At 35.2% G+C, this 27293-nt stretch overlaps 2 protein-coding genes across 3 annotated transcripts in view; one reads left to right on the plus strand and one right to left on the minus strand.

The window, feature by feature from the left end:
- Positions 1-12702, plus strand: part of micall1a (MICAL-like 1a) — a 32078-nt gene extending 19376 nt beyond the window's left edge. The window contains exons 9-16 of one of the 2 annotated variants that reach the window (XM_001922140.8): positions 175-533; positions 3305-3439; positions 6398-6524; positions 9285-9375; positions 11410-11483; positions 11635-11749; positions 11918-11964; positions 12043-12702. In XM_001922140.8, the coding sequence (XP_001922175.3) occupies positions 175-533; positions 3305-3439; positions 6398-6524; positions 9285-9375; positions 11410-11483; positions 11635-11749; positions 11918-11964; positions 12043-12167 (1073 nt within the window). In that variant the 3' untranslated portion in view covers positions 12168-12702. The remainder of the gene's footprint in view (positions 1-174; positions 534-3304; positions 3440-6397; positions 6525-9284; positions 9376-11409; positions 11484-11634; positions 11750-11917; positions 11965-12042) is intronic. The other variant, XM_009302319.5, reaches the window with a different exon arrangement.
- Positions 12703-17340: 4638 nt separating this feature from the next.
- On the minus strand, positions 17341-25253 carry si:dkey-43k4.3 (the record flags this gene model as incomplete). The annotated part of the gene is given in 6 exon segments (NM_001326600.1): positions 17341-17857; positions 18948-19048; positions 21638-21766; positions 24489-24662; positions 24770-24832; positions 25176-25253. Coding segments are annotated over 6 exon segments (627 nt in total). The 3' UTR covers positions 17341-17773.
- Between the last annotated feature and the right edge of the window lie 2040 nt (positions 25254-27293).

Raw genomic sequence — 27293 nt, forward strand, 5'->3', positions numbered from 1 at the left:
CAGTGGTTACAGGTTTCCAATTTGGATTAAAAATAAGTCAAACGGGTTTGGAGCAAGTGAAAGGTAAGTAAATGATGACATCATTTCCATTTTTCCCTTTAACCCATCATCTCACATGTGTGTTTTCTGTATTTGTGTATTTTTTTCTGTTATCTTTTTCCTGCTATTCTTTAGCTTTTCCTTCATCTCAGACTTCCTCTCCTGCTTCTTCTCTAGCTCTGAGCACAGAGAGTCTTTCCTCCTCTTCCTCAGACTACAGTGCAGTCCCTCAGAAAGCTGCTGCTAATGAGCAGGACCACTTGTTCACCAAGAGTGTGTCTGAACCATCGATCAACACTCCAGCCTCTGCCTTGTCTCAAAAAGCTGAGCTTCAGCCTCGCTGTTCTCCAAACCTGTCTCCTCCACCTCCCCCACCGACCAATACCAGCTCAGCACCAGCAACTCCACAAACCAATCGCAGTGCGAGACCACCCAGCCTTTCTGCCGGCCTTAAAATTACACCCACTTCACAGACACCTGGAACTCCAGGCAAGGTGAGCTTTTTTAAAAGTTTTGAAACCATGAAGATTTTGTTCCCTATATAAATGAAATGTTTTTTAGGGCTGTCAGTTGATTCAAATGTTTGATCTAATTACATAATGTAGTGATGATTTAATTAAATTGTTTGCAAATTAATCACAAAACAATTTGGTAAATGCTATAAGCATCGAGTGGACATTACAAAAAGTAGCTTAAGGAAGAAATATTTAGATTCAATGTGGAATTTACTGCACACATTTTAGACTATGGCAGAAATTCAATCAGAAATTGAAATGAAATTGAGATTTAGATCAATTTAGAGACCAATTATTGCAACTCCAAAATCATCAAGGTTCTTCTAACTATTTTTTTAAGTTCAGCAAAAAAAAAAAGAAATTCATACAGGTTTAAAATGACACAAAGATTAGTAAATTATGGCATAATTTGTATTTACTTGAGAACTACATGTCTGATAAAGAGTGTTTAAAGAGCCCATATTTTGCATTATAAAAGATCGTATTTTGGTTTTTGAGATCTCCAACAACAGGTTAATTTGCATGCAGGGTCAAAAACACTTTCATTGTCTTATAACATTTATTTATTTTTATCTTATTATCCCAGCTACTCCCATATGATTTGTGCAGCGATTAATTTGTTCCCAAATCCCTCCTTAGCACGAAGCTAATCTGTGCTGATTGGTCAGATGACCCAGTCTTCCTGCCCAACATGGCTATAAAGTAGTAGAGTATGTGAGAGACCAATGCAGGAATGCAATAAAGCAATGCAGTTAAACAGCAGTATATTACTCTACTCTTAAACCTAACCCCAATTAATAACAATGGCACACATTCAGTATTAATCCACACAGTGGCAAAAGTTTAGCTATTTTGAAAGTTGACCGCGCTGCGCGTATGAAGGAACAGCTGATGGTGGCCATAACAAAGGCTAACGGCAGAGGATTGCGCATTCAGAAACGCATTTAAATCTGTAAAGGAAAAAGCACTCGTAGCATTTTCAACGTGGTTTTGGACACGATATGTGAACAGCCCCATAAAGATTAAACCTGAGAGATACAGTACACTCACTGATCTATAATAGATAAATGATTATAAGGTGTAAGGAGCTATTACAAGTTACAACACACAATTAAACACATATTTTGCAAACTACACAAAATGAGGCAAAAATTTTAATTACATATACATTTTATGATTGGGAGGAAGAAGAAACTGGTCCATATTGACTGTAATAGGTAACTTACTACAAAGTCCCTGTCAAAGTCCAATACGTAATAGTCTCTGCTGCTCCAGCCTACAAATCTTGCGTTGCAGCGTAGGTTATTGTATCTAAAATCAAAAAAATGACAGGAACAAACACAGCTCACAGTTGGCTATACTGTGGTATTGTTGTGAAAATAAACTTTAACTTTAAACTTTAACCAGCTGAATCTCCATCTGTCAGTGCATGTCATCTTCGTGCCATGATCAGTCCTGTGATCCCCCATGCTCTACTAGTGTCTGAAAGAAAGCGCGTTCACGTTTTTACCGGAACCGGTACTACATATTTGATGTTGTACCATGTTGACGCGTTTAAGCAAAAAAATACGAACCTAACACGATTAATTTATTAGACTCTTGAGTCGACTATTTCGATAATGAATCAATAGTTTTAAACACAGTGCACTTTCAGATTTAAACCTCAGCTGTATGTTTTCATTCACTTAGTGCTGTTACACACTGCATGAAAGCTCATTTTTAAAAACCCATAATAGGTGCTCTTTAATGAAATAACTCCTTTAATAAAAAACTAATTCTACTAAGTCACTGATTATTTGTTCATGCAATTTGTTCAAAAAATGATTCATCAATAAATTCAGAAAGGAAATATTAATGTAATGTATAGTGTATTGATCAATGCACAGCATTTTTGCAGGCAATATTTTTTTCTTTGGGATACAAGGTAAAAAAAAAAGGCAGTAATTTGTTGAACTTTTTATTTACTGAACTTGTAAAAAACATTAGTACTATTCAGAACAAACACAGCTATTTAGAACAAACTCAGCCCTCAGGGTGATATTTAACTCCTTGCTCCTGTGCTTAACTATCATATACAAATATTAGACAACTCATATGGGACAAGTTTGCTCCAGTATCATAAAATTTATAAATTCATTTTATTGGTTGAGTCACTGTGAGTTGTTCTCATACGTACCTAATGGTAGTCACTAGACAGCTGTATGAAATGTAATATGACTTCCACAGATCTGGGGCAAAACGGGTGTGTTTACAGCATTTAATTGCACTATTGTTATTCATATAACTAATTAATTAAATTAAGGTATTAATTAGGCAGCCCTTCATTTTGTATGTTTTTTTGTTGTTGTTTAAAATAGAGATAATTATTCCACAATTCTGAATAGACGCTAAACAATAAAACATGCAAATTACTAAAGATTCTATTAACACTACTATAAACGTTTATCCCAGTATATTTGTGATAATTAGATGTAATACAGAAATAACACAAAACTAACAATACTATACATCAATCTATTGTAATCCTACAGTTCATTTTGCAGCTGTACTGTCGTACTTGTCTAGTGGATTCTTGGCACTTTTTATGCAGTTGTTGGACATTGGCAAATAGAGGAATTGTCTTTCTCATGACTCTTAAAATGTTGGCATTTTGACACTTGAGATTTCATTACAAGTTTTTACATTTTGGATCTTGGAAATTCTACTGAATCTTAATTTTTGTGATGCTCTTTCATCACCTTCACCTGTAGCGCACCTGTAAAGAGAATCCATTCAATCGGAAGACAACCACCTCTGCCAGCTCTTTCGTGTCCAGACCTCCAAAAGGACCCCGTCCTGCAAGACCTCCTGCTCCTGGACATGGATTTCCTCTAATTAAACGCAAAGTGAGTTATCTTTTTTGTTGTTTAGTGTCATGTTTTATTTATTTATTTATTTTTTTACAATTTAACTGTCCAATATCCATTGCTATAGTGCTAATATCATATAAAAGTGATTATAGTTGTGTCCCAAAACACACAATATGTTCTTATGTACTAAAATGTATATTGACCTTAGTGTCATCCAAAATGCAACACAAATTTTTTTTCTAAAATTTTTTTCATTAGAAATTCAAAGGGTTTACACTGCAAAAAAATGCTTTACTTGGATTTTTTCATTGTTTCTATTCCAAATATCTAAACATTCCTATAATCAAGAAGTTGTGTTTTCTTAAGAAATAAAATGCCAAAAATAAGTGAGTTTTTCCCTAAACGAGCATAATTATCTTGTTTTTTTTCTTTCGACATAAGATTATTTTGCTTACCCCATTGGCAGATTATTAAGCTTGTTTTAGGGAAACACCAAATTTTAACATATTATTTCCTTAAACAAGCACCCTTCTGCTATGTGACTATTGAGTGGCTGATTGTAACTACACTTATTTTTAATCGGTTGAATAAATACATTATCTGAGTATTTAATGTACACTAATTCCTTTCAGAATATTTGTCATGAATATTTGATCATTCGCAATAGTCACATCGCAAGCATATATTTTATACATTTGCACTCCCCTACAGAATCTTCCCAATCAATCTAAAATAATTAGTTCTTTCCAAATAGTTATTCAACTCCTTTAGTAAAATTGTATTCATATGGCTATATATATATATATATATATATATATATATATATATATATATATATATATATATATATATATATATATATATATATATAACAAAATAAATAAAATATTGCAATGTTAGATTTTTCAAATATCGTACAACCCTATACTTTATAATGGCATACAGTGTTTAAGTATGTGGTATTGGATGTTGTGAACTCAGAAGCAAAGAGCGAGAGTCATCAAGAAGTCTGACTAGAGCAATGTTATCCTGTATTTTATAGATATTTTAAGGGGAAGTGCTTATAGGTGGAAACAAATCACTGGATTGAAATCTTTAAAGAGCCCATATTATACATGAAATAGGGTCATATCTTGGTTGTAAGGGTCTCCAACAACAGTCTAATATGCATGCAAGGTCAAAAAACACTTTCATGGTCTTATAATCTGCATTTATTTTTACCTAATTATTCCAGCGACTCCTGTATGAATCGTCCAGTGATTCATTTGTTCCCAAACCCCTCCTTAGCGCGAAGCTAATCTGCACTGATTGGACCGATGACAGTGTGTTGCGATTGGTCGACTGCCATCAGTCAGAGAGTGAAATGCACACAAACACACATATTGCCCTCGTCCTTGCGCGCACACACACACAAACACACACACACACCTCCGGACGACAAAGCTTCCGCCCGCACCCGCCAGTTTTTAGCTTGAACCTGACCGATCCCGCTTATATTAAGAATTTGTTGTCCCGGTGCCCGACCCGCACCATTTTCTGCCCGCTGCGCCCGATCCCGCTAAAGAGCGGGGGAGAACATAACCGAAAATCACCCAGCTAAACAGTCCAGACACCCAAGCTGTCTGTATAAACACACACACAAGCACCAAGCACACACACAGGCAAAGCTCTCTCTCTCTCTCATTCGCATAGCAATATCCGCGATATTGCTAGACAGCCCGCTCCCGTCCCAAATTAAACCTGTTACCGACCGGTCCTGCGATTTATTCGGAAATTTATTCCCGCGCCGCAGAAATCTGGTCGGGTCCCGCGGCGGGAATGCAGACCTCTACCACGGAGCTCCGTAAACAAAGCAGCACGCGTCACATTTTTAACGTGGCTTTGCACGCGATAAGAGAATATAGCGAGTTAACCTGATACAGTACACTCGGTTACAAGTAACAAATCACAACTAAATACATTTGCAAGCTAGAGTCAACGAGGCAACAACTTTAATCGCACGTACTTACACTTGAGAAATGAAGGAAGAAACCCATCCTGACGTCCATCAGTAAGTTACTCTTTACTGATCCTTCCTTTAACAAACGCCGATGAAGTCTTCTTTGTAGCATGTAGTTTGCAGAGGTTTCCAGTAGTTTCCAACTGCTTGGTTATAATGCTGAGGTTTCATCTTTGGGTAGAGATTCGATAATATCCATCTGCAGTGTAACTTCAATCGACCGGCATGTTTGTGTGGGTGTGTGTGTGTGTCTGGGTTTCTGCGTCAGAGGGCGGGGCCTCAGGTTTGAAATCTCCCGGGTTTGCGCGTGCACCTGAATAACTTGGTTTCGTTCGTACGTCATGGCGAAACACCTAATGACTCGGTATCAAGGCGACTCGTTTGAAGCACTGAGTCGACTCTTTTTTTTAGATGAATCACCCGTTTTAAACACTGTACTCTTACAGATTTAAGCCTTAGCTGGATACTTCACTTCACTTAGAGCTGTGTTACACACTACATGGAGGGGAATTTTCAAAAACCCATAATATGGGCTCTTTAACAAAGCATGCAAATCAAGTACAGGATTCAGCCTGGCAATGAACCTTCCGGTCCTAATTTTATCAGCACAGCAGTACCTATTTAAATGCATAGGTGCTAATCCAATCAGCCTGACAGTATTGCCCTGAACTACATAGAGACAAAGGCAAAGCCATGCCCTGAACTTTTGAGCATTTGCATTACTTTGGGAACCTGCCTGATGCACCTGTCTCATGCACCTTTTCACACTGTGCATAAGTTCAGTTATGTTCTATACCATTGGATCCTAGATTTTATACATTTGTCATTTCAAAGGACACAGCTACTGTTTTTTTTTTGCTTTTTTAACCTTTACTTGCTCTTTATAGATGGTCAGAATACAAGTAAAATGGTACTACCCTATGGTACTATGATGCTGTGATGATTTTACCGCATTAGTATGACAGCATTATTTTTTTTTGTCCTGTATTTGGTAGGTTCAGTCAGACCAGTTTATCCCAGTAGAAGACATCCATGTTGAGATGAGTGATCTGGAGAAACGGTTGGATGAATTGGAACACAGAGGGGTGGATTTGGAGAAGAGCTTACGAGAATGTTCAAATGGTAAGAGAACCACACTCTACACATGTTATCATCATTCTGATTTTTCTAAAAGGACTCTATGAAAGCACTTTGACTTTGGGTCACTTAAAATTTGTATTACCATCCAGGATCCTTCAGGCCGGGACACACTAAATTGATGCCAAAGAACTAGCACCAATGAAAGCCAACTGTGTTGTTACCTTGGTTGTTGTCATGTGCCAATTTACTAATCCATATTGTTTGCAAATATTTGAAAATTGCAGCAAAATTATAGCCACCTGCTTCGTTGTTCGTTGCTCCATGTTCCATGTCAATTTGCATCTCTTAGGCTGGTTTGTTTATTGTGTTCCACAGGGTTTTTTGTGTTCCGCCAGGTTTACTCAATTAACTGGATTTGGATATTGAATTATTATATTGATTATATATCGTTTTGTTCTTCAAAACTCATATGAAACTTGTCATAGCAACAGTTCTGGTAGCTCAATTCATTTCATATAAACAGGATTAGATTGGGTCAGTTCTAGCAAATGTAAAACTGAGTTTGTACCAAATGCTAATAATTTCTTACAGTAGTTATATACACTTGGGAAAATAGTAAAATAAATAAATAAATAAAAAGTATAACTTTTCAGATACAAACGTGTACATGCACAATATCGACTTTTTTGTTTTTGTTTTTAAAAGATAATAATTTATGCAATCATGCACGTTTTGACCGCTAATATGCTGGTGATTGACGCTATTACTGATATCTAAATGCTTTTTGGATGCAAAATTCATTTTTACAGTTATTCGTTATACCGATTAAAAAACTTGAGTAGGCCTTGCCTACTATAATAAAGAAAATCTTCTCTAGATTTAGAACTAAATACATTGATATGCATTAAAATACTTGTTGAATACTCTTTGACTAGGGATGCACCGATATGGATTTTTTTTGGCCTACTGAGAACCGATAATTCTTCAGACTTAGAGGCTGATAGCCGATATATATATAAAGCAAACTTCATAAAAGATTAAACAGCTCTTTTGAACTGAATAGTCTATACTTAAAGCAAAAAAAGCTATCATTTTAATATTGCAAGGTGATTATATAGACTTATATTTACGATTTCCCACAAATCAGCATGCAAACAATACATTATTTCCTTTTCTTCACAGCAAATTAACTTGCAACTTGACTGTTGCATAAAAATAGTATGTTATATTACAAAGTGGTATTTTATAAACAAGCAAGTTAAATATATTTTAAATAAGATGAAAATGAAAGAGTTAAGCTCTAAAACCAGCTCAAATGTTCTTGAATAAAACGTGTTACAGTGATGTACATATGAACAAATATGGAATGTCTGAAAAAGTCTTTTTTTAGAGATGTTTTGACCGTTTTGAGCTACCAAACAAGTGAAAAGCTAGTTACGGAATGTATTATTTTAGAAAATGCGGCATAAATTCATCCTATTTGGCGTTTTAGATTCTTTTGAACGCATGTAGCATCAACGCTTCTGTCTTCGTTCTTGCTGTCAATCGCGGGGAAAATAATCGATGAAAAGTTTATGATAAACTGCTGTGAGGGCGCAGATTTGTCCTAGGAGTGCGAGAGAGAAGCGAAGAGGGAGGTCAGTGATGTTCCCTCTTTGGTAATTGGACCAAGTTACATGTGTCCTCGTTCATTCACCGGCTGCAACTGAAAGAGAAGGTAGTTAACCCCGAAACTAATATTATTCGGCCCTGGTGTAATAAGTGAATCTCCTCTGCTATCTCTAACACATCAAAGAGACAGAGCAGGAAAGGTTTACACATGTAATATTTTTTCCTGAGGCGACTTGAAGCAAAATACAAAATGACACTCAATCAAACATATCTACAATAATGAGGAACATGGTTACTTACCACATGAAGAAAGAACGGACTTTGAAGGAATAAACTGTGTGAGGAGAGCTCCATTATAGTGCACTGAACATGTTCCGCCCACGCGTGCGTGGCAGGCAGGTCTGTACAATTACGTAATTTATCGACTTAAAGATATTGGCCTAATTTAGACATCAGATCGATAACGATAATCTTAAAAATAACATTTATTGGCCGATAACAATATGGCTGCCGATATATCGTGCATCTCTACAGCTAATCGTTAAAGTGCTGATCATGACTTCGAGGATCGATACATCAGTCCTTCACAACACACACAGCGATCTCTGATCAGTTTATCCAGACATTTTAATCTGATTCAGGAATTTGCTTGAAGAACTAAATTAGCCAAAGATCAGTTATAAAGATTAAAAAATCCAGGATCTGACAAATCATCTTGCTTAAATCATTTAAGCGAAGTTCGAAGAAAAGACCTCAGGAAAAGGGTTTGGAGAGAGTTATTACAACTTAACAGACACCTCCTCTAACAACATTTCTGTTTGTTGTTGAAACTGACAGTTGGAGCAGCATGGTTAAATATGTTATATTAAGACATACATAATCTGACAATTTACCTGAAAAAAACATGTGCATTTTCAGATTTCAATAAAAGAATATAAGGGCAAACAATGTTTTTTTTCTTTTTTTTTTCTTAATGACATGCACAAATGAATTGTTCACTACAAAACTAGCAATGTGAGCTAACAAAATCATATGGTTAGTTTTGATTCCATGGAAACTTAGGAACTTGGACTAATCTTCATAAAAATATACAGTTCTAAATTCAGATGTCGCTTGCTGTTGATCTAGATCCAGAATTTGCACTCTGTCCCATTTCTAGTTAGAACCAATCTCTCTGTTTGGACATTTCAGATGAGGAGGAGGAACATCTACTTGTTGACTGGTTCACCCTGATTCACGAGAAGCACTTACTAGTACGAAGAGAGGCTGAGCTTGTTTACACGTAAGTGAACTACAGAGTACATTTGAAAAAGCTGAAACATCAATAAGATCCAAAGTTCCTCTTTCTGTATGATGTGCAATTAATCTGAATTTGTCTTACATGTATTACTAAACAAATAAGTAAAAATAGAATTATATAATGCTTCAACATTCATTTTACAGGATAAGCTGTACATATGCTAGCACAATAGAGACAATTAAGATTGCCTTCGAAACATTTGACATCTTTTTTTGTGAGGAAATGAAAAGTATTTATTTAGCAGTATATTTGATGTTTCTTTTTAGTCTGCTTAGCCTTGTTCCACATAGACTGAAGGAATTGTTAGCTTAAGCTTTTTTACATAAACTGTTTATGGTGAGTGTTTTCATTTCTACATTCTTATTAATAGATCATGTGGTGCAGCATCTCAAACCAGCAGTGAGCATTTAGTTTTAGCTCTTAGCCTTTTTTTTTTCTTCATGGCTCACGCTGAACTCAGCATCTGTGACTGCTCTAGAAAAATAAAAATAGCAGGAGATAAAATCAATTCAAACATATTTCAACTCTGAATGCACATGACAGTCAGGGTGTCTGTGGGGTCTGGAAATGTCTTAAATTTCAAAAACTAAATTTTAAGCCTTAAAAAGTCATAAATTCACTGAAATATTGTGTTGTAAGTCTTGAATCTTTTAAGGAAGGTCTTGATATTTCCTCTGTCCAACTAAAGCCACCCAGTCGGGTCAATGCACAACCAATTATCAACAATCCATCTAAATAAAACTTGCAAAGAGACAAAATCACAACAGCTTTTAGACATTTTTACAGAAAATTTTCTAAATATAATCCCCTAAACAGGAAAAGAAAACTATAAACAATTACCTAATTCCTCATGACAATAACAGGGCAATATATGCATTTATATGATCTTCCATTTATATAAAAACTATTTACAAAAGTAAAGGGTTGAACATAAAATTTATGAATAAGCATGAAACTTAAGATTTTATAACAAAAATGTATTCGTTTAAAAAAATATATTGAAATAAAATATTGACATTAAAATATGTGGCTTTGAAGTAACTATATTTCGAATTTTTTTTTTTTTTTTCTGGGAAGCAAAAAAACTAATTCCATTGGTCCAACTGGACCATTGCAAAAAATCAATGAAAAAGGTTTAGCTTCGTATAAGTCTAAAATTTTATTCATAAGGGTATTAAAAGGGCCTTACAAAGTTAGAAACCCTGTAATAGAATAAACTTTTATTATGCTGTTCCTTTGACCAATTTAAGTATTTTATTAAACTGCTAAAAATTATTATAATTAGATTATATGAAATCCCTTGACTGAAAAAAAAACTTTGATCTGAAGTTCCGGTTCCACAAGCAGGGTGTCCGTGGGGTCTTAAAGTCTTAAAAATCAAAAGCTAAATTTTAGGCCTTAAAAAGTCTTAAATCTACTGAAACGTTGTGTGTAATGTGTTTTGTTTTGTTTTTTATTATTGTTCTGTACTGAAGTAATCGGGGGCTATGTTTTGTTAGTCTGGGTTATAGGGTTTGTGAATGGATATATTTGAAAATTTATTTAAAAATATTCAAAAGAAAATTATTGAAAAGCAAAAAGAAAACTATTATTATTGTATTAAATTTTAATCATTTTTGATAGGGCAAGTGAAAATCTTTTCTAATTGAGATATTCGGAAAAAAATCTTTAGCATTTAGCCCTGTATAAGTTAAAAATTTCATTCATAATGGCCTTAAAAATGTGTTGAAAAGTCTTACATTTAACTGCAGTAACCCTGGATAGAAGCAACCAACAGTCTCTAGCTTAAATGTTTGCCCAGTATGTACCACTGTGCCATAATATTGATGCTCATTTATTTTATTCAGTTAATATTTTCCATTTTTGTGTTTGAAATTGGTTTGAGAACAGTTTGAAAACTGCTGCCATAGCAAAACTTGTGTCTCTAAAATAAAAATAACGCATGTGCCCCAACTGCTGTTGTCAGAACATAACATGTGAAATGTGAATAATGTTTGATCACTGTGTGGATTTCAGAGCTAAACAGCAGAACCTAGAGGAGAGGCAAGCCGATGTCGAATATGAACTCAGATGTTTACTTAACAAGCCAGGTATGAAACAGCACAAAACTGAACATTCTTTGATTTAACCTTATCTCATGAGTAAAATACTCCTCCTTTCCTGAAATAACAATCCTTCTTTATTTTGTCTCTCCTTTATCTATATCTCTCTTTCTATGTAAATCTTTCATTTCTCTGACAGAGAAAGAGTGGACATCGGAAGACAAAGACAGGGAAAAGCAGTTGATGGCAGATCTCGTTACTATAATTGAGCAGAGAAACCAAATCGTGAACAATATAGATATTGACAGACAGAGGTACTGTAAGCAGTCTGTTTACATGAACTCTGATACACTGATCTTGAGCTTGAGTAACTGCAGCTAAGCTTTTTTCTCCTCTGTTTAATCTGATATGGAATATGAAGCAATTTTATTAGTATCACGTTTGAATGTGGTTTTGTGAAATTCCATAAATTCTTTTTTCAGGGAGGAGGAGGAAGACAAGCTAGTAGCTGCTATGCTGAAGAAAAAAGGTCAGTGCTATTTCTTTTTTCACTCCCAGTCTTTTGAAACATTTATACTAATACACTTTGCTTTATTTCTTTGCTCAGACTTTCATGGTCAGGGTGAGCAGAAGAAGAAGTCAGGGAAGTTTAAGCCAATGAAGGTTCTGAAGAGACTGAGTACCAAGAATGAAGGAGTAAAAGACAACAGTCCCCGAAAAGAGAACAGTTGAAGAATGGACTGACTGAAGGAAAGAAAAAAGTACTAGGAACATTTACTAAATGTTTCTTATATCTAAATAGTGCTTTTAAAAAACTATTGCTATAAAACAGAGCTAATTTGCCTTTTAGGTAGTAGCGGCTGAGTTGTTAAGCCGAGTTCACAATTCAAGCGTGAGCGGCACATGAGCAGTGCGTCAGCGTTTGTAACTCAGTCCTACAAACCAAATGAAATGCTACATGTTAATTATTTATCTGAAACAAATAGTGTTTAATCCTCTTTATTTTATGAAAATATTGATTTAAGAGACTGAATTTATCAAATTTGCATTTCACAAAAGGTATATAATATAATACAATACATAAATTCATTTTCTTTTCAGCTTAGTCCCTTTATTAATCTGGGGTTGCCACAGGGGAATGAACTGCCAACTTATCCAGCATATGTTTTTTATGCAGCGGATGCTCTTCCAGCTGCAACCCATGCCTAGGAAATATCCACGCACACTCACTCACACTCGTACACTATGGACAATTTAGCCTACCTAATTCAACTGTACCACGTCTTTGGACCGGGAGGAAACTCACACGAACGCCAGGAGAACATGCTAACTCCACACAGAAACGCCAACTGACCCAGCCGAGGTTTGAACCAGCGACCTTCTTGCTGTGAGGCGACAGCACTACCCACAGTGCCACTGAGTCATCCAATACAATACAATACAATACAATACAATACAATACAATACAATACAATATAATATACAGTACCTATATTTTTAAATAAAATGTTTGCTAAATTTCTTCTTCCTAACATCACATATTAGATAATGCAATAATTATGGGCCTGTTTACACCTCATCACTTCTTTAAACTACTGTTATACGACTTGCCTTAGTGCCATAGTTTGCCTAATTAACCTAGTTAAGCCAATAAACTGCACTTTAAGCTGAATACTAGTGTCTTGAATATCATGTACTGTCATCATGGCAAAGATAAAAAAAAAAATAATCCGTTATTAGAAATTACTTATTAAAACTATTATGTTTAGAAATGTGTTGAAAAAATATATACAAGGGGTCTAATAAATCTGACTTCAACTGTGTGTGTGTATTTAATGTGCTCAGCATAAATAAGTACACCCCTCACAAATCGATCTTTTAAATTCATATTTTTAATAAGAAGCTATACAATATTATATTTGTGCATATACATTAGATTAGTCCGTACTGAAGCCAAATCTGGAGCTTATCTAACAAAATAACTTATGATAACGATCCATAAACTAGTACACCCAAATTTACATGTTAGCAAAAAATATTAAATACAAATTTTAAAAAAAGAGGAAAAATCAAGAGAGGCAAAAATATATATACATGTTATATCCAGCATACAAATTATGCATATAGGCTACACTTGTGTTCCAGTAAATCTGCACTCAAATCAAGTAAATAATAGTAAAAAAAACATTTATTTTTGTTGTACAGATAAGGCTTCACATTAATTTAAGTATAACCCACACTTCCAAAAACCAAATACTCCCTTTCAAAATAAAAATAAAAATACAATATATATATATATTTTGTTTTTTTCCTCTTAAATATAAACAAGTCCATGATGCATCTGTAATGAATAATGTAATTTGTACTGTAAGAATTGTAATTTAATGACAAGCGAGTGGTCAAAATAGAGCCATATGAAAAAAATGTAATTAAAGCACATTAAACATCGATCTCTGCCATTGCCTTTAAATGTTGCATTTGCACTGTTATGTCTGTCATATAGCCAAGAACACCATGTTTATTTTACTGTCCGATCAGAAAAAATGACATGAAGTGTCCAGGTGCAAACAGCCCATTTAGTGAACTTTTGGATCTCTCGACCAATGCAAGATATAAAGTGAACAAGTAGCCTATATGCCGAACTGCGAGGTTTAAAATATTTTTCTTGCCATATTTTTCTCACTGACACATTTTTTTAGAGGCTCTGCCATGAATCAATTTCTGACGCATATTTTTTGCCTATTTTATATGCAGCATTTATACCTAAACTGAATAGTAAAAAGCATCTTTATTTGTCCTGTAGCCTACATATATTTTCAATTATCAAGTCTCTAATGACAACGGTTCTTGTTTAACACACTAGGCATGTGTATTTTGTGCTTGATTTGTGCGTTAATAGAACTGTATGCAAGATAACATATTTATTTTGGGCATCAAAAGTATGCTATCACTTTAATTTAAAATCGAAACCATTGTGTCAGCGTGGCTCACACACCGTTCATGTGCCAGTCACGCTTGAGGTGTGAAACCGGCCTTATACGGCACTACTGCAGTTTCAAAGAGGGAAAGGTTAACACTTTCTCGTTCAGATGCAACAAAAAATTATACAAAAAAACAAGTACAAAAAAGATTCAACCACTTTATAATCTTATTATAATCGCTATTTGAAGTGAAAAGAAGAACTGATATTTAATATGACTGTCGCATGATATTTAAAGTCCTAAATGACCTTTAGTATGTTCCACACCTTTCTTTTTAAACCGCTATAGAAAACTCAACCAGAGGGTCATTCAGCTGTAGGACGCTTGCCAAACCTCATTTCCTTTTGGTTTTCTGAGTTTACATTTATTTATAGATGACACGGAGGTACTGCTACTTGTGTTTCTGGGGTATTTTAACAAAAGAAGAAAAAAGATTATTCAGGCCCTGTTCAGCCCTTTTATTAACAGTCATAAAAATGACAACAAAAATAAATGATAAGTCTTGCAGTTTAAAATATTATTGACAGAAAATGGTATGCATTTCTTTTTCGCGCATACTGTTGTGATTAATATCTGGGATTTGAATTGGAAATTATGGATTCCTCTAATTTTATCTGCTAGAGTCTGGTTACACCAGCTGTGCATAAAACAAGTTGTAAATGGCCACTAAGTTACAATCAACGCAGTATTAAATATCTGAGATTTGTACAGCCTAAACTTCTTTTAAACAGAAGTCTATATAACCACTATGTATTTAAGAAAAAATCTGACCAAGGGTAATGTTTGGATTTAATATTGATTGAATTCCATCAATAAGCTTATGTTTTATATGATGAATGGAACATTTAGATTATAAGAATTTACTGAAATTTACAATTGTTTACATTTGATGACAGAAAACATTGTGAATGCACTGAAAAAATGATTTTCTTACTCTACTTTCTAGTCCAAATATCTAAAAATTCCTAAATCAATAGGCATTTTCTAGGCATGCAAAACATATTGGCTTGCTTTCAGAAATAATATGCCAATATAAAGTGCGTTTTTCCTTAAAACGGCCAAAATGATCTGCCAATGGGGTAAGCAAAATAATCTTGTTTTTTTTACTTATGACAATCAGTTTTTCAAAATCAGTTTTATTGCCAAGTGTGCTTCACACACACACACACACACACACACACACACACAAAGAATTTGTTTTGGTTACAGAAACTTCCAGTGTACATAAAGTGACAACACAAAATACATAAAGACGATAACCATTAAACAGAGATGCAGTTAGTCAAGAAATCTGGATGTTGAATTGTACGTACAGATTTGTTATAAATCTACATGTTATACGGTGCAATGTACAAATGCGATTGGGGAAAGTATTGCATTGTATATTGATATAAGGTGCTGTGTACAAGTGCGTATGATAAAGTATTGCATATATTTATTGCACAGTTGGGGAATATTTAACTGTTTACAAGGTAGATGGCCAGAGGAAAGAAACTTTTCCTGTGTCTGGCTGTTTTTGTGCTTGATGCTCTGTAGCGCGACCAGACGGTAACAGTTCAAACAGGTAGTGTGCTGGGTGCGAGGCGTCCAGAGGGATTTTGCATGCCCTTTTACACAGTCTGGAAGAGTGAGATTATTTCGCTTAAAACATGCAAAAAAATTTGCCAATGGGGTAAGGAAAAACTCACTTCATATTAGCATATTATTTCTGAAAACAAGACAATATGTTTTGCTTGTCTAGAAAATGCTTCTTGATTTAAGCATTTTTAGATATTTGGACTACAAACAAGACAAAAAATCTAAGTAAGAAAAGCATTTTTTTTTTTTTTTTGCAGTGGTGTGTGTACAACTCTGCCAAAGAAGAGAAGTCATTTCTCACCCATAGTTTTAAGTTATTGTTCTTGTGAATTTATTTACACTGTTAATTATTAAGTTATTTACATACCTATCATGTCCTTTTGTGATTAAATATTGTTTTAGACTAAATGTAATCAAATTATGTAAGGCTAAAGACGTTAGAATCAACATTAAGAAGATAACCTGAAATTGAAGTAATTGTTGTATTGTGTGACTTTGCTTTAATTTCCGGTTAGCTAACAACTTACTGTCGCCTGTTTTTCACAATATTTTTCACACGAAATTACAAAACACCTAGAATTAACTCCTAAAACCAACATTTGGTGACTGAGCTACTGGTGTATGATTGTATATATTCATTGAACTTATGAGCAGCTGGTGCATCCCTACCCTGGTCAATACTTTTATATACACTTTCATTTTAGAAGTGTGATCCATGGTTAAGACACTGCCTGGCTTAAAACAAAATGCATACTCTGATGATATAATAGCCAAGCATTGAATATAGTTTGCATTTGTTATGATAATGATTCAGCAAACGTTTGCACGTTTGGCCACTTAAGACAATTTTGACTTGAGAGACAGGCCACTCTGTAAACTCCCAACACATTTCAGAAATTTTCAATGGGTTAAGGTCTGTGGTTAACATAATATGGCACAACACAACATGCCAAAAACATATTTAACACCACAATTATGATTCAATCCCACACTCTCAAGTGTTTGCTCATAACTGAAAAAGTGAACGATGTAAAGAGTGTAATTGTATTTACAGGCATAATTGTTCACATTAAAGCAAAATCTGCTTATTCAGGATGTCATTGTAAAAAAGATTTAACTTACTAAAATGGTTAAGAAATCATCAAACCTTTCATCAAACAAAATTAGGCTAAAGATTTCTCAATTTGACTAGATAGCTTTTAACACAGCAGCATTAGTGAGGTGTTAAAGTGATCAGATTAAAATGAATCTAAAACCCTTTAATAAAAAAGACATTGCATTTAAAACAATACACAGATAAAAAAAAAACAGACATGTAGGCACGTTTTTAATGTTATGTAATAACAAATAGTCCTCACTCGAGCAAGACATTATGCAATATTACATTTCAGTAATGTTGAAATGGTTTATTTTTTACTGTAGAATGTTAGATGTTGTGTGTTGAGCCTTAATCTCTGTTAACTCTATCAGGATTGTATTTCTGAAGCAGTGCCTTTAGTGTGTTTAATTTATGCACATGTCCTCAGTGACTATTAAGTGTCTATAAATATTTTGCTTACATTTTAGTTTGTCATCTGCAGCTATTTGGGTGTTTAATTGTATTTATCAGTTTTCAGTATTGTGCTTTTAATAGTCTGTGCTTATAGAATGGAGGACATAAAAAATAAAACAATTTAAATACTTAAAAACCAGAGTTTCAGGATTTTTTTAATGCTCATACTAACTGACATTATAGCACTAACTTATATTTTTTCTAAATTCTCCATATGTCTCTTTACTTCGTTGTTCCTCTTTTCCAGTTAGCTGTGGGGTCCTTAGTTCTTCACTGCGTTTCTTGTCGATCTCTTCAAGCTCACAGATTTTCTGTTAGTAAATAAGTTAGTTAACAACATATAAACAGAATATAAATTTAAAAATATGGTTCCTTTATTGTTGTTCCATAAAACATGTACAGTTGAAACCAGAAGTTTACATACACTCTAAAAAAAGGAACATAAACCATTTTTTAAAAATCTAATGGTAAATCATACTAAAAGTTTACTATTTTAGGTCAATTAGGATTACCTAAATGATTTACATTTGCAAAATGCCAGACTAATGAGAGCATTTCTTTTTTTATTATTATTATTAATTTCAAGACAGTTTACAAACATTTCCTTGGTATTTTTTAGCTTTGCTTCTAAACTGTAGAACTTTGGTCAAATGTTTTGGTTATCCTTCCACAAGCTTCTCACATTAGTTTGAAGGAATTTTGGCCCATACTCGACAGCATTGATGTAACTGATTCAAGACTGCTCGCACAAGCTTTTTCAATTCTGCCCACAAATTTTCTATAGGATTGAGATCAGGGCTTTATGATGGCCACTCCAAAACATTCACTCTGTTGTCCTTGAAGCACATTTAACAAACATTTGGCAGTATGCTTAGGGTCATGGTCTGTTTGGAAGACCCATTTGTGGCCAAGTTTTAATTTCCTGGCTGATGTCTTGAGATGTTGCTTAAGTATTTCTACATAATGTTCTTTCTTCATGATGCCATCTACGCTTTGAAGTGGACCAGTCCCTCCTGCAGCAAAGCAGCCCCACAACATGATGCAGCCGTGCCCATACTTCACAGTTGGGATGGTGTTCCTAGGCTTGTAAGCTTTCCCCTTTGTCCTTCAAATGTAACACTGGTCATTATGGCCAAACAGTTCAGTTTTTTTTTTTTTTTTTTTGTGATTCTTGCTTGTTGATTTTCCCATGTTGTCACACAAGGAAGCAGTGTGTTTGAGGTTTACTTTAAATACTATTCTACTATACTATAATACTATTCTGCCTTTTTATACAGTGTTTGTAAACTTCTGGTTTCAACTGTATACAGTACATTTCTAATTTCTCAGGTTTTTTAGCTCATACTGTAAGTGCAGTCACAATTAAACCAATTTTATGATAGTATTTGCTGTTTATCTTACCTGGGAAATTTCTGTGTTAATGAGCTGCTGGTACTGGTGACCTTTTCCCAATGACATCATCTCCTCTAAAAATTGCCTCCTGTCCTCAATCTCATCCAGAACTGTTGGTAAGAAATGTCTTTTAAATACATATATATTCATGTGTGTGTGAATGCACATATAAGCCACTATAATATACACCTGTTCAACTGCTCATTAACGCAAATTTCTAATCAGCCAAACACATCAGAGCAACTCAATGGATTTAGGCATGTAGACATGGTCAAGGCAATCTGCTGCAGTTCAAACCGAGCATTTAAATGGGGAAGAAAGGTCATTTAAGTGACTTTGATAGTGGCATAGTAGCTTGTGCCAGACAGGCTGCACAACTGTCTCTAGGGTTTACAGAGAATGGTCTGAAAAATAGGAAATCTCCAGTGAGCAGCTGTTCTGTGGGCGCAAATGCCTTGTTGATGCCAGAGGTCAGAGGAGAAGGGCCAGACTGATTCAAACTGATATAAAAGCAACAGTAACTCAAATAACCACTCGTTACAACCGAGGTATGCAGAAGAGCATCTCTGAGCTCACAAAATGTTGAACCTTGAAGTGGATAAAGACCACACTGGCTGCCCCTTCTGTCTGCTAAGAACAGGAAACTGAAGCTACATTTTACACAGGCTTACCAAAATTGGACAACAGAAGATTGGAAAATAGTTTCCTGGTCTGATGAGTCTCGATTTCTGCAGCGACATTCAGTTGGTAGGGTAAGAATTTGGCGACAGCAATATTTAAGCACGGATCCATCCTGCCTTGTATCAACGGCATGGTGCTGGTGGTGTAATGGTGTGGGGGATATATTCTTAGCACAATTTTTGCCCATTAGTAGCAATTGAGCATTGTGTCAATGCCACAGCCTACCTGAGCATTGTTGCTGACCATGTCTATTCCTTTATGACCACAGTGTACCCATCTTCTGATGGCTACTTCCAGCTGGATAATGTGCCCTGTCATAAAGTGTGAATCATCTCAAACTGGTTTCTTGAACATGATAATGAGTTCACTGTACTCAAATTGCCTCCACAGTCATCAGATCTCAATCCAATGGAGCACCTTAGGGATGTGATGGAAGAAGAAATTCGCATCATAGATGCGTAGCTGACAAATTTGCCACAACTGCGTGATGCTATCATGTCAATATGGACTAAAATCTCTGAGGAATAATTCCAGTACCTTGTTAAATCTTGAAGTACTTAGGCAGTACTGAAGGTAAAAGGATTCAACCGGGTACTAGTAAGGTGTAATTAACAAAGTGGCAAGTGCGTCTATGTACATACATGCATACATATAAATTCATGTAATGCTTCAATTAGATTAATGGGACAAATGCCATCTGACCCAAATAAATAGATTTTGGTTGAATTGCTTTCATTACTAAATGTGAACTTTGAAGCAGTTATCTGTTCACACACATTAATGTTTTTCAATCACCACAGAGTGGGCTATCAGTTTGAATTACTTTAAGACATTCCATGCCGAACTACACAGTGTTGAACTGATTGCCACTGAGATTCTCTGCATTATCTTGTTCTTTTGTGAATTCTTTTTGTTTGACTTTTTTTGCTACATTTGAATGAGTTGGTGTCATGGTAATAATGCAATATTCTAGAAATCACACAATTGGAATAGCCAACTTCTCTTCTCCTATGGCTGAAAGCGTTTCTTTTGTGGACAAAACTGGACAACCTGCTGTCAGACACTTAGGGCCTATTCACACTATGCCATCCGTACCATGCCCAGGCCTGTTTCCTGGATCGTTTGAGAAGTGTGAGTGCGCTGAATCGCGCTCAGCACGGTTCACTTGGCCGGCCCTGGCCCGTTTGGAGGAGGTGGGCCTGAGCGCGGTTCACTTGGGCTTTGGCGCGGTACGTTTGTAGTGTGAGTGCAAAACGCGCCAAAGCCCGAAACTGAAAGCGAGACGTGACTTTTAAGGGAGCGTTTCATATGGATTTATTAATCATTCTTACTGTTCAGTGAACGCAAACTGTTGTAGGTTATTAAGACGCAAACTCCTCACTGCACGACAGCTGCACGCCTTCAGTAAACCTCCTCATTCCTGCAGCACGAGAGCATGATGATTATGAGCGCCAAAAGTGGCGGTTCTGTTCGGCGAAATATCTGACTGCGTGTCACCGCATCCCTAAGGACTGTTTGGCGAAATATTTGACTGCATGTAACTGCATATCAAACGACTGACACGATATAACTAGAGAAATGTCCACTGTGCTGCTGGGTGAGAGCGCTTCTCACTGCACAGCGCAGCATCGATGACGTAAGCGTACCGAGGCCCGATTGTGGTTTGATTGCGAGCCGTCGAGGGAGACGGGACAAACGTGCTTTGGCCCGGTTCGAGGCAACTGTACCTACTGTGAGTACAGCCCCACAGTCACTCTAGAATGGCTTAATAATAGTTAAATAGGCTTTGTAAAACAATTATAGAACTGCTCTTTTACTCTTGTTCGAATGACTTTAAATAGGACTACGCAGAGACCTTGATATTTAGGAATGTACAGGTTGTTTTTTAGTTTTGATCTCCACTCTACAACCAACCCAAAGCATTACTTTTCAATATTTCAATATATATATTTATACAATTGAAATGTGCACATAAGGCACTAATACAAGATGAATTCAAATGAATGACTGTTTCTCACCTTCCTGGAACCTGTCTACCGGTTGCTCTCTTCTCTCAGTGGATTCTCTTTGGGAGTGAGTTGGCTCAGCATCCTTTTGACCAGTAGAAAGAAGATTTTGTAGCTGTCTCTTTTCCTTCTCTAGATCCCCTAAAAATTGAGAGGTATCAACACAAGATAATGGAAATGTCTTCAGGCCCGTAGCCAGCCTGGCAAAGGGGTGGTTATGTTTTTCTTATAATATGGACTCTTTTGCAGCTATTAGCCTAATTTTCTATTTAATTATGAGGTTTAAATACTTTTTGAGTGCTATCTTTAGCTGGACTAGCTTGTCGAATGGTCATCAACCACACTTTTTGATGTACAAAAAAAACTTTTTCTAAAGATTTAGAAAAGCAAAACATAAGAATATTACTTATTGTTCAAATACAAATATATTACATCACATATCATTAGAAAAAAGGATGCTGTTGAAGTTTTAAAATAAAAACTAGCCTATTGCCAGTTATTAGGTAAACAAAAATTAGCAAGCACATTCAACTTTCTTCAGTCACACTGAATCAGTAGCCAAAAGAAGATCCTGCTTGGTCTTAAAGCCTTTGATGGATTATTTTCACAATTCATTATGGCAAAGCAGTCAAAATAAGACAAATGAGCTTGTGTGTGGGGGACAAATTTTGGACCTTTGTGTGAGAGGTGGGTCTTTCGAACCACCTGAATCCCCCCAGGCTACGGAACTGGGGCCAGTTTCAGAAAGGAGGTTAAGTGAAAACTCAAGACTATTTTAACCCTGGAATGAGAGAAACTCTGGGTTTTTCATTTTAAAATGGCATGTTTGTAAAACTGGAGAAAGTCTGGTAAGTCAGGGTAAGTCAAGCCTGTTTATGAAAGAGAGGTAACTTTACTCTTAACTTTACAGTTACTGTGGTAACTTACTACGTGAACCTAACCTGAGCAGGAGCAGGTTTGATTCTATAAACTCTGAGTTTTTGCCGGTCTCCTCCCTGTTTTTAAAGACAAAGCGGTATTTCTCGCCTTAGCCTTACATTTCCACCCACCTATTTTAATTCTCATTTTGGAGATGCACATATAAATGATTGATGGAAACGTCATGATGCACATAACTTTTGAAAATACGCCTAAAAATGTGCATAAATGAGTAGGATAAACTTTTATTTGATAAGAAAAAATGCGCATAAACTACGATGAACAAATCACAAGTATTACAGTATGTGCATTAAAAAAGGTTTGTTAAAAGAGACCATATGATGATGAAAATGTGTGTGAATAGACAAACCAGCAGGCTGAGCACACTATAACACATATTAAATGTTGTTTTGGTCATTTATTCTAAAACGTCTTAACCATTTCAGTAATAATGTTATCATATTATTAATGACCTGCAGAGTGTCAAGAGCGTCTGTTCTCCGAGTCTCATGGCTTCAAACTCCACCACGTGTTCATTGTGTGTCAGCATTGTCTTCTGAGGGGCAAGTACATTTATTAGATAAAGCAAAGATTGACGCAACTTCTACCACTGTAAATTCTGTTTTTACTGTTTATATTTGGCACCCGTTATATCAGGAAATGATGATATTGTTCTCTTTGTTGGATGGAAACGCTGCTTTATTACCACATTTTTTATGCGTTATTCCAGTTTTGCACATACATTTAATTAATATATTTGGATGGAAACATAGCTTTTGCCTACATTTCAGTCACACAAAGAACAAAGTCACGTACGAGAATGGCTTGTCTTTTTTTAATAAATAATTAGCTTAAATTCACTGACTTTTGACAGGGACATGTACTGTTTCTAGATTAATGGGATTACTATTCATTCTAAAAACTATTCTTTAGTTCTGCTTACATTCTAAATGTCATATCAACCTCTATCACTTGATCAATAAAAAGGCAGACACACAAGTGCACTTTTACATCTATTAAAACTTATCAATGTGTATAAAAGTGGGAACATGTCTAAAAATTTTATAAACGCCACACATAACATTACTTATTATATTATACTTCAATATTTAAATACTTTAAATGTAAAATGACGCATTAACATGAGCAGCTATTTTCCCCCGCTAACTGCCTCTGTTTCACGGATGCAGTGGTGTTGCTTTTTAAAGTGTATGGTCATATTTGCTGTACTTTGCATGAGCAGATCAAGTTCAGCTGGAGAAAGAAATGCCGATCTCTTTTTTCAGATGTTGCCATGGTCACTCGTAATATCTGTGCTCCATTTATAATGCATTTTTATAGTCACGGTGTGCACGCTTAACTCTGAGTTTCTCTACTCAAAGTTGATTGACCCAACTCAGATCCGCTATTCTGAAACCGAAAACTCTGAGTTTTTAATCTCTCTGTAAATCAACTCAGAGTTCAAGTTTAAACACCGAGTTGGTTGAACCTCCTTACTAAAACAGGACCCTGGTCTTTCTTGTAAAGTGTGTTAATATTTATGCATTGTGAAATATAGTTAACACAGACATCCCAAAGATGCCACATTAGGAAGACCCATTGGGACATACTACACAATCACTGATCAAGTTTTAGCTTTGATCAGGCTGCACTATTGTAATCCTCTGTTGACAGGCCTTTTGGCCATAGTTATTCAGTGGAAGCACCAAAACTACTTATTTTAATAAGCCCAAATGAACATTACATACATATTTAGCAAACTTAGCCACTAAAATTTCCTTGCTCTGTTAAAAATCATTTGGAAATATTTAAAAAAGAAAAAAAATCAAAGGGGACTGTATGAAATTTGATTTTAATTTAAAATAAGGTAAAAGTACATGTTATACAAGATGTGGAGTTTGACCCTTTCTTCCCTGCTGTTTTTGTTTTGTTTTTTTGCACTTACGTGCTGCACTAGGCAGAAATTGCTCTCGTTTGTAATTATCTCCAGCACGACATCTTTCTGCACTGCGCTTCTGCTGCTGTCCTACCAGTGTCCCCACTCTTGTAACTCTGGTCTCTGTAGGAGTTTTTGGCTCAAGTGGACTGGAATAAAAAGTTATTGGAAGAGCCCCTCCATCTACACAGACAGAAAATAGAAATAAAGACACCTTTATGGACATAAAGACACCTTTATAGACACCTGTCAGGTATTGGACAATATAATAAAATGACGCCTGAACTCACTTTTTAGCTTATTATTGATCTGTCTCTGTTGAAAATCCGTTAGACGAGATTCTTGCATCATTACTGCAATGAAATAAGTACAAATTCACTGATGGAGTCAATAATAATAAAAAAGAGTGTTTCCTGTTGAAAAACACAATACGTCATCAAAAAAGATTGTTTCCAACTAACGTTACAATGTTTTTGTTTTCTTTTTGCGACATGTTCCTTTAAGTATTTTGATTTTAACGTGCCGAAAAAGAAAAAAAACAGCTATAGACTCACAAGAATAATAGTTTTTATTAAAACGAATAAATAATTTCCATTATAATATAACCTTTAAATCTAATATAGATTCTAAGTTAAATGTTTCTAGCCTAACGTTACAATTATTGTTGTTTTCAGCAGGGTTGACATGCGCACACACATTGTATTAATTGTCGTGTGTCTGTTCTATACTGTGAGATTCCAGACTCTTTATATTTTGATCCGCTGGCCATCATTCCTGAAAAAAAAAAATACTTGCATGTCATTAAAAATTAATTTATAGTATTTTAGAACTCCACATACGACATACACACAAACACGTTACCTCACGAGATCCTGTTTGCAACACCAGCAGCAGAGCGGTTGCTATGACAACCACAAAACATACAACTGGATATTTAATCGAGCAAAGCAGGAGGAAAAATGCTGATTAAACTGCGTTTTAAGAAAGTTTAGAGTTGCTTTCGAGAAGTCTTATCTAAATAATCTTCGACATAATTCATTTGTTTTAAAGGTTAAGTCAAAAGTTCTCTCCATGATCCTCAGTTTACTCTATGGCAGTATGACGTATTTTGGCGAATAGCCAATGAGAGCAGCACAATGACAGCAACAACAACACAATAATTTGGGGCTATCTATAATGTGTATTCATTAGTAACGTTAGTTATGCTATGCTATTAAGTATATGTATATTTGTATAACTGAATTGAGTAGGATAATGACAATGTTTTCTGTGGAACATTGTTAGCTTTACTGAATCAAACTGAGTTTTCACAAACCGATGGTGGGCCATGCTGGACAAGATGCACAAAACCATTTAAATTTCTACATCTTTTCTTGGCTCTTAAGCATTTTTATTCAGGTTATAAACTAAAAGAAATAAACATCAATATACCTTTGTAAAGTTGTCAGGTGTTCCCAGTACTGAATTGCAGCTGGAAGGGCATCCATTGTGTAAAACATATGCTGGATAAGTTGTTGGTTCATTCTGCCGTGGCCAACCTTGATAAATAGAGAGACTAAGCCGAAAGAAAATGAATGAATGAGTTGTCAGGGTGGACTGGTCTCTGTTCTTACATGATCCTGGTGTGTTTATGAAGCTTTAAGATCAGTCGTGTAGGGTCTATTGCCATAGTGTCTATTTCTTTGTTTTTACACTGAGAAGCAAGGTTATTTTAACAATGTTTTTTTTTTTATTTGCTGCAGAAAAGAATAATTTAGTTTCCAAATAAATTACACATGATTCAAATTATCTGCTCATTCATAGAAACCCCATAATTTGAAAAGTGTGGATCAATTCATCCAAAATTCTAAAAATAAATAAATAAATAAAAAGACTCCAGCATGACCATACACGTGGCCATTACTTTAAAAAAATTACATTTTACTATTAATTTGAATAGAAGCTTTACTACTAATAATGATCATGTGACCAGGAATGGCAAGTCGTCAAGTTTCATTTGGAAGCTATTTGTTTTCACACAAATTATCATCAAGAGTTTCATGCAAATGACTTTAGATTGAAAATTATTATTTACAGTGCATCCGGAAAAAGTATTCATTGCGCTTGACTTTTTCAACATTTTTTAAATGTTACAGCCTTATTCCAAAATATATTAAATTCATTTATTTCCTCAAATTCTACACACAATATACCCATAATGACAATGTGAAAAAAGGTTTTTTGAAATTGTTGCAAATTTATTAAAAATAAAAAAACCTGAAAAAACAAATCACATGTACATAAGTATTCACAGCCTTTGCCGTGAAGCTCTAAATTGAGCTCAGGTACATTCTGTTTCCACTGATCATTCTTGAGATGTTTCAGCAGCTTACTTGGAGTTCACCTGTGGTAAATTCAGACAATTCCTGTCTATTTAAGGTCCCAGGGTTGAGAGTGCATGCCAAAGTGCAAACCAAGAATGAAGACAAAGGAATTGTCTGTAGACCTACAAGGCACAAGGCTGGGAAAGGTTACAGAAAACTTTCTGCTGTTCTGTAAGTTCCATTGAGCACAGTGGCCTCCATCATCCGTAAGTGGAAGATGTTTAGAACCACCAGGACTCTTCCTTTTCCTATTTTCCTCTTCCATTTATTTGTAATAAATTTGCAACATTGTCAACAAATCTTTTTTTAAATAGTCATTATGGGGTATTGTGTGTAGAATTTTAGAGGAAATAAATGTATTTAATTCATTTTGAAATAAGGCTGTAACATAAAAAATTGTGGACAAAATGAAGCGCTATGAATACTTACTGAATGCACTGTATCTACACAT

This window comes from Danio rerio, chromosome 6 (assembly GCF_049306965.1).
Source record: "Danio rerio strain Tuebingen ecotype United States chromosome 6, GRCz12tu, whole genome shotgun sequence".
NCBI lineage: Eukaryota > Metazoa > Chordata > Actinopteri > Cypriniformes > Danionidae > Danio > Danio rerio.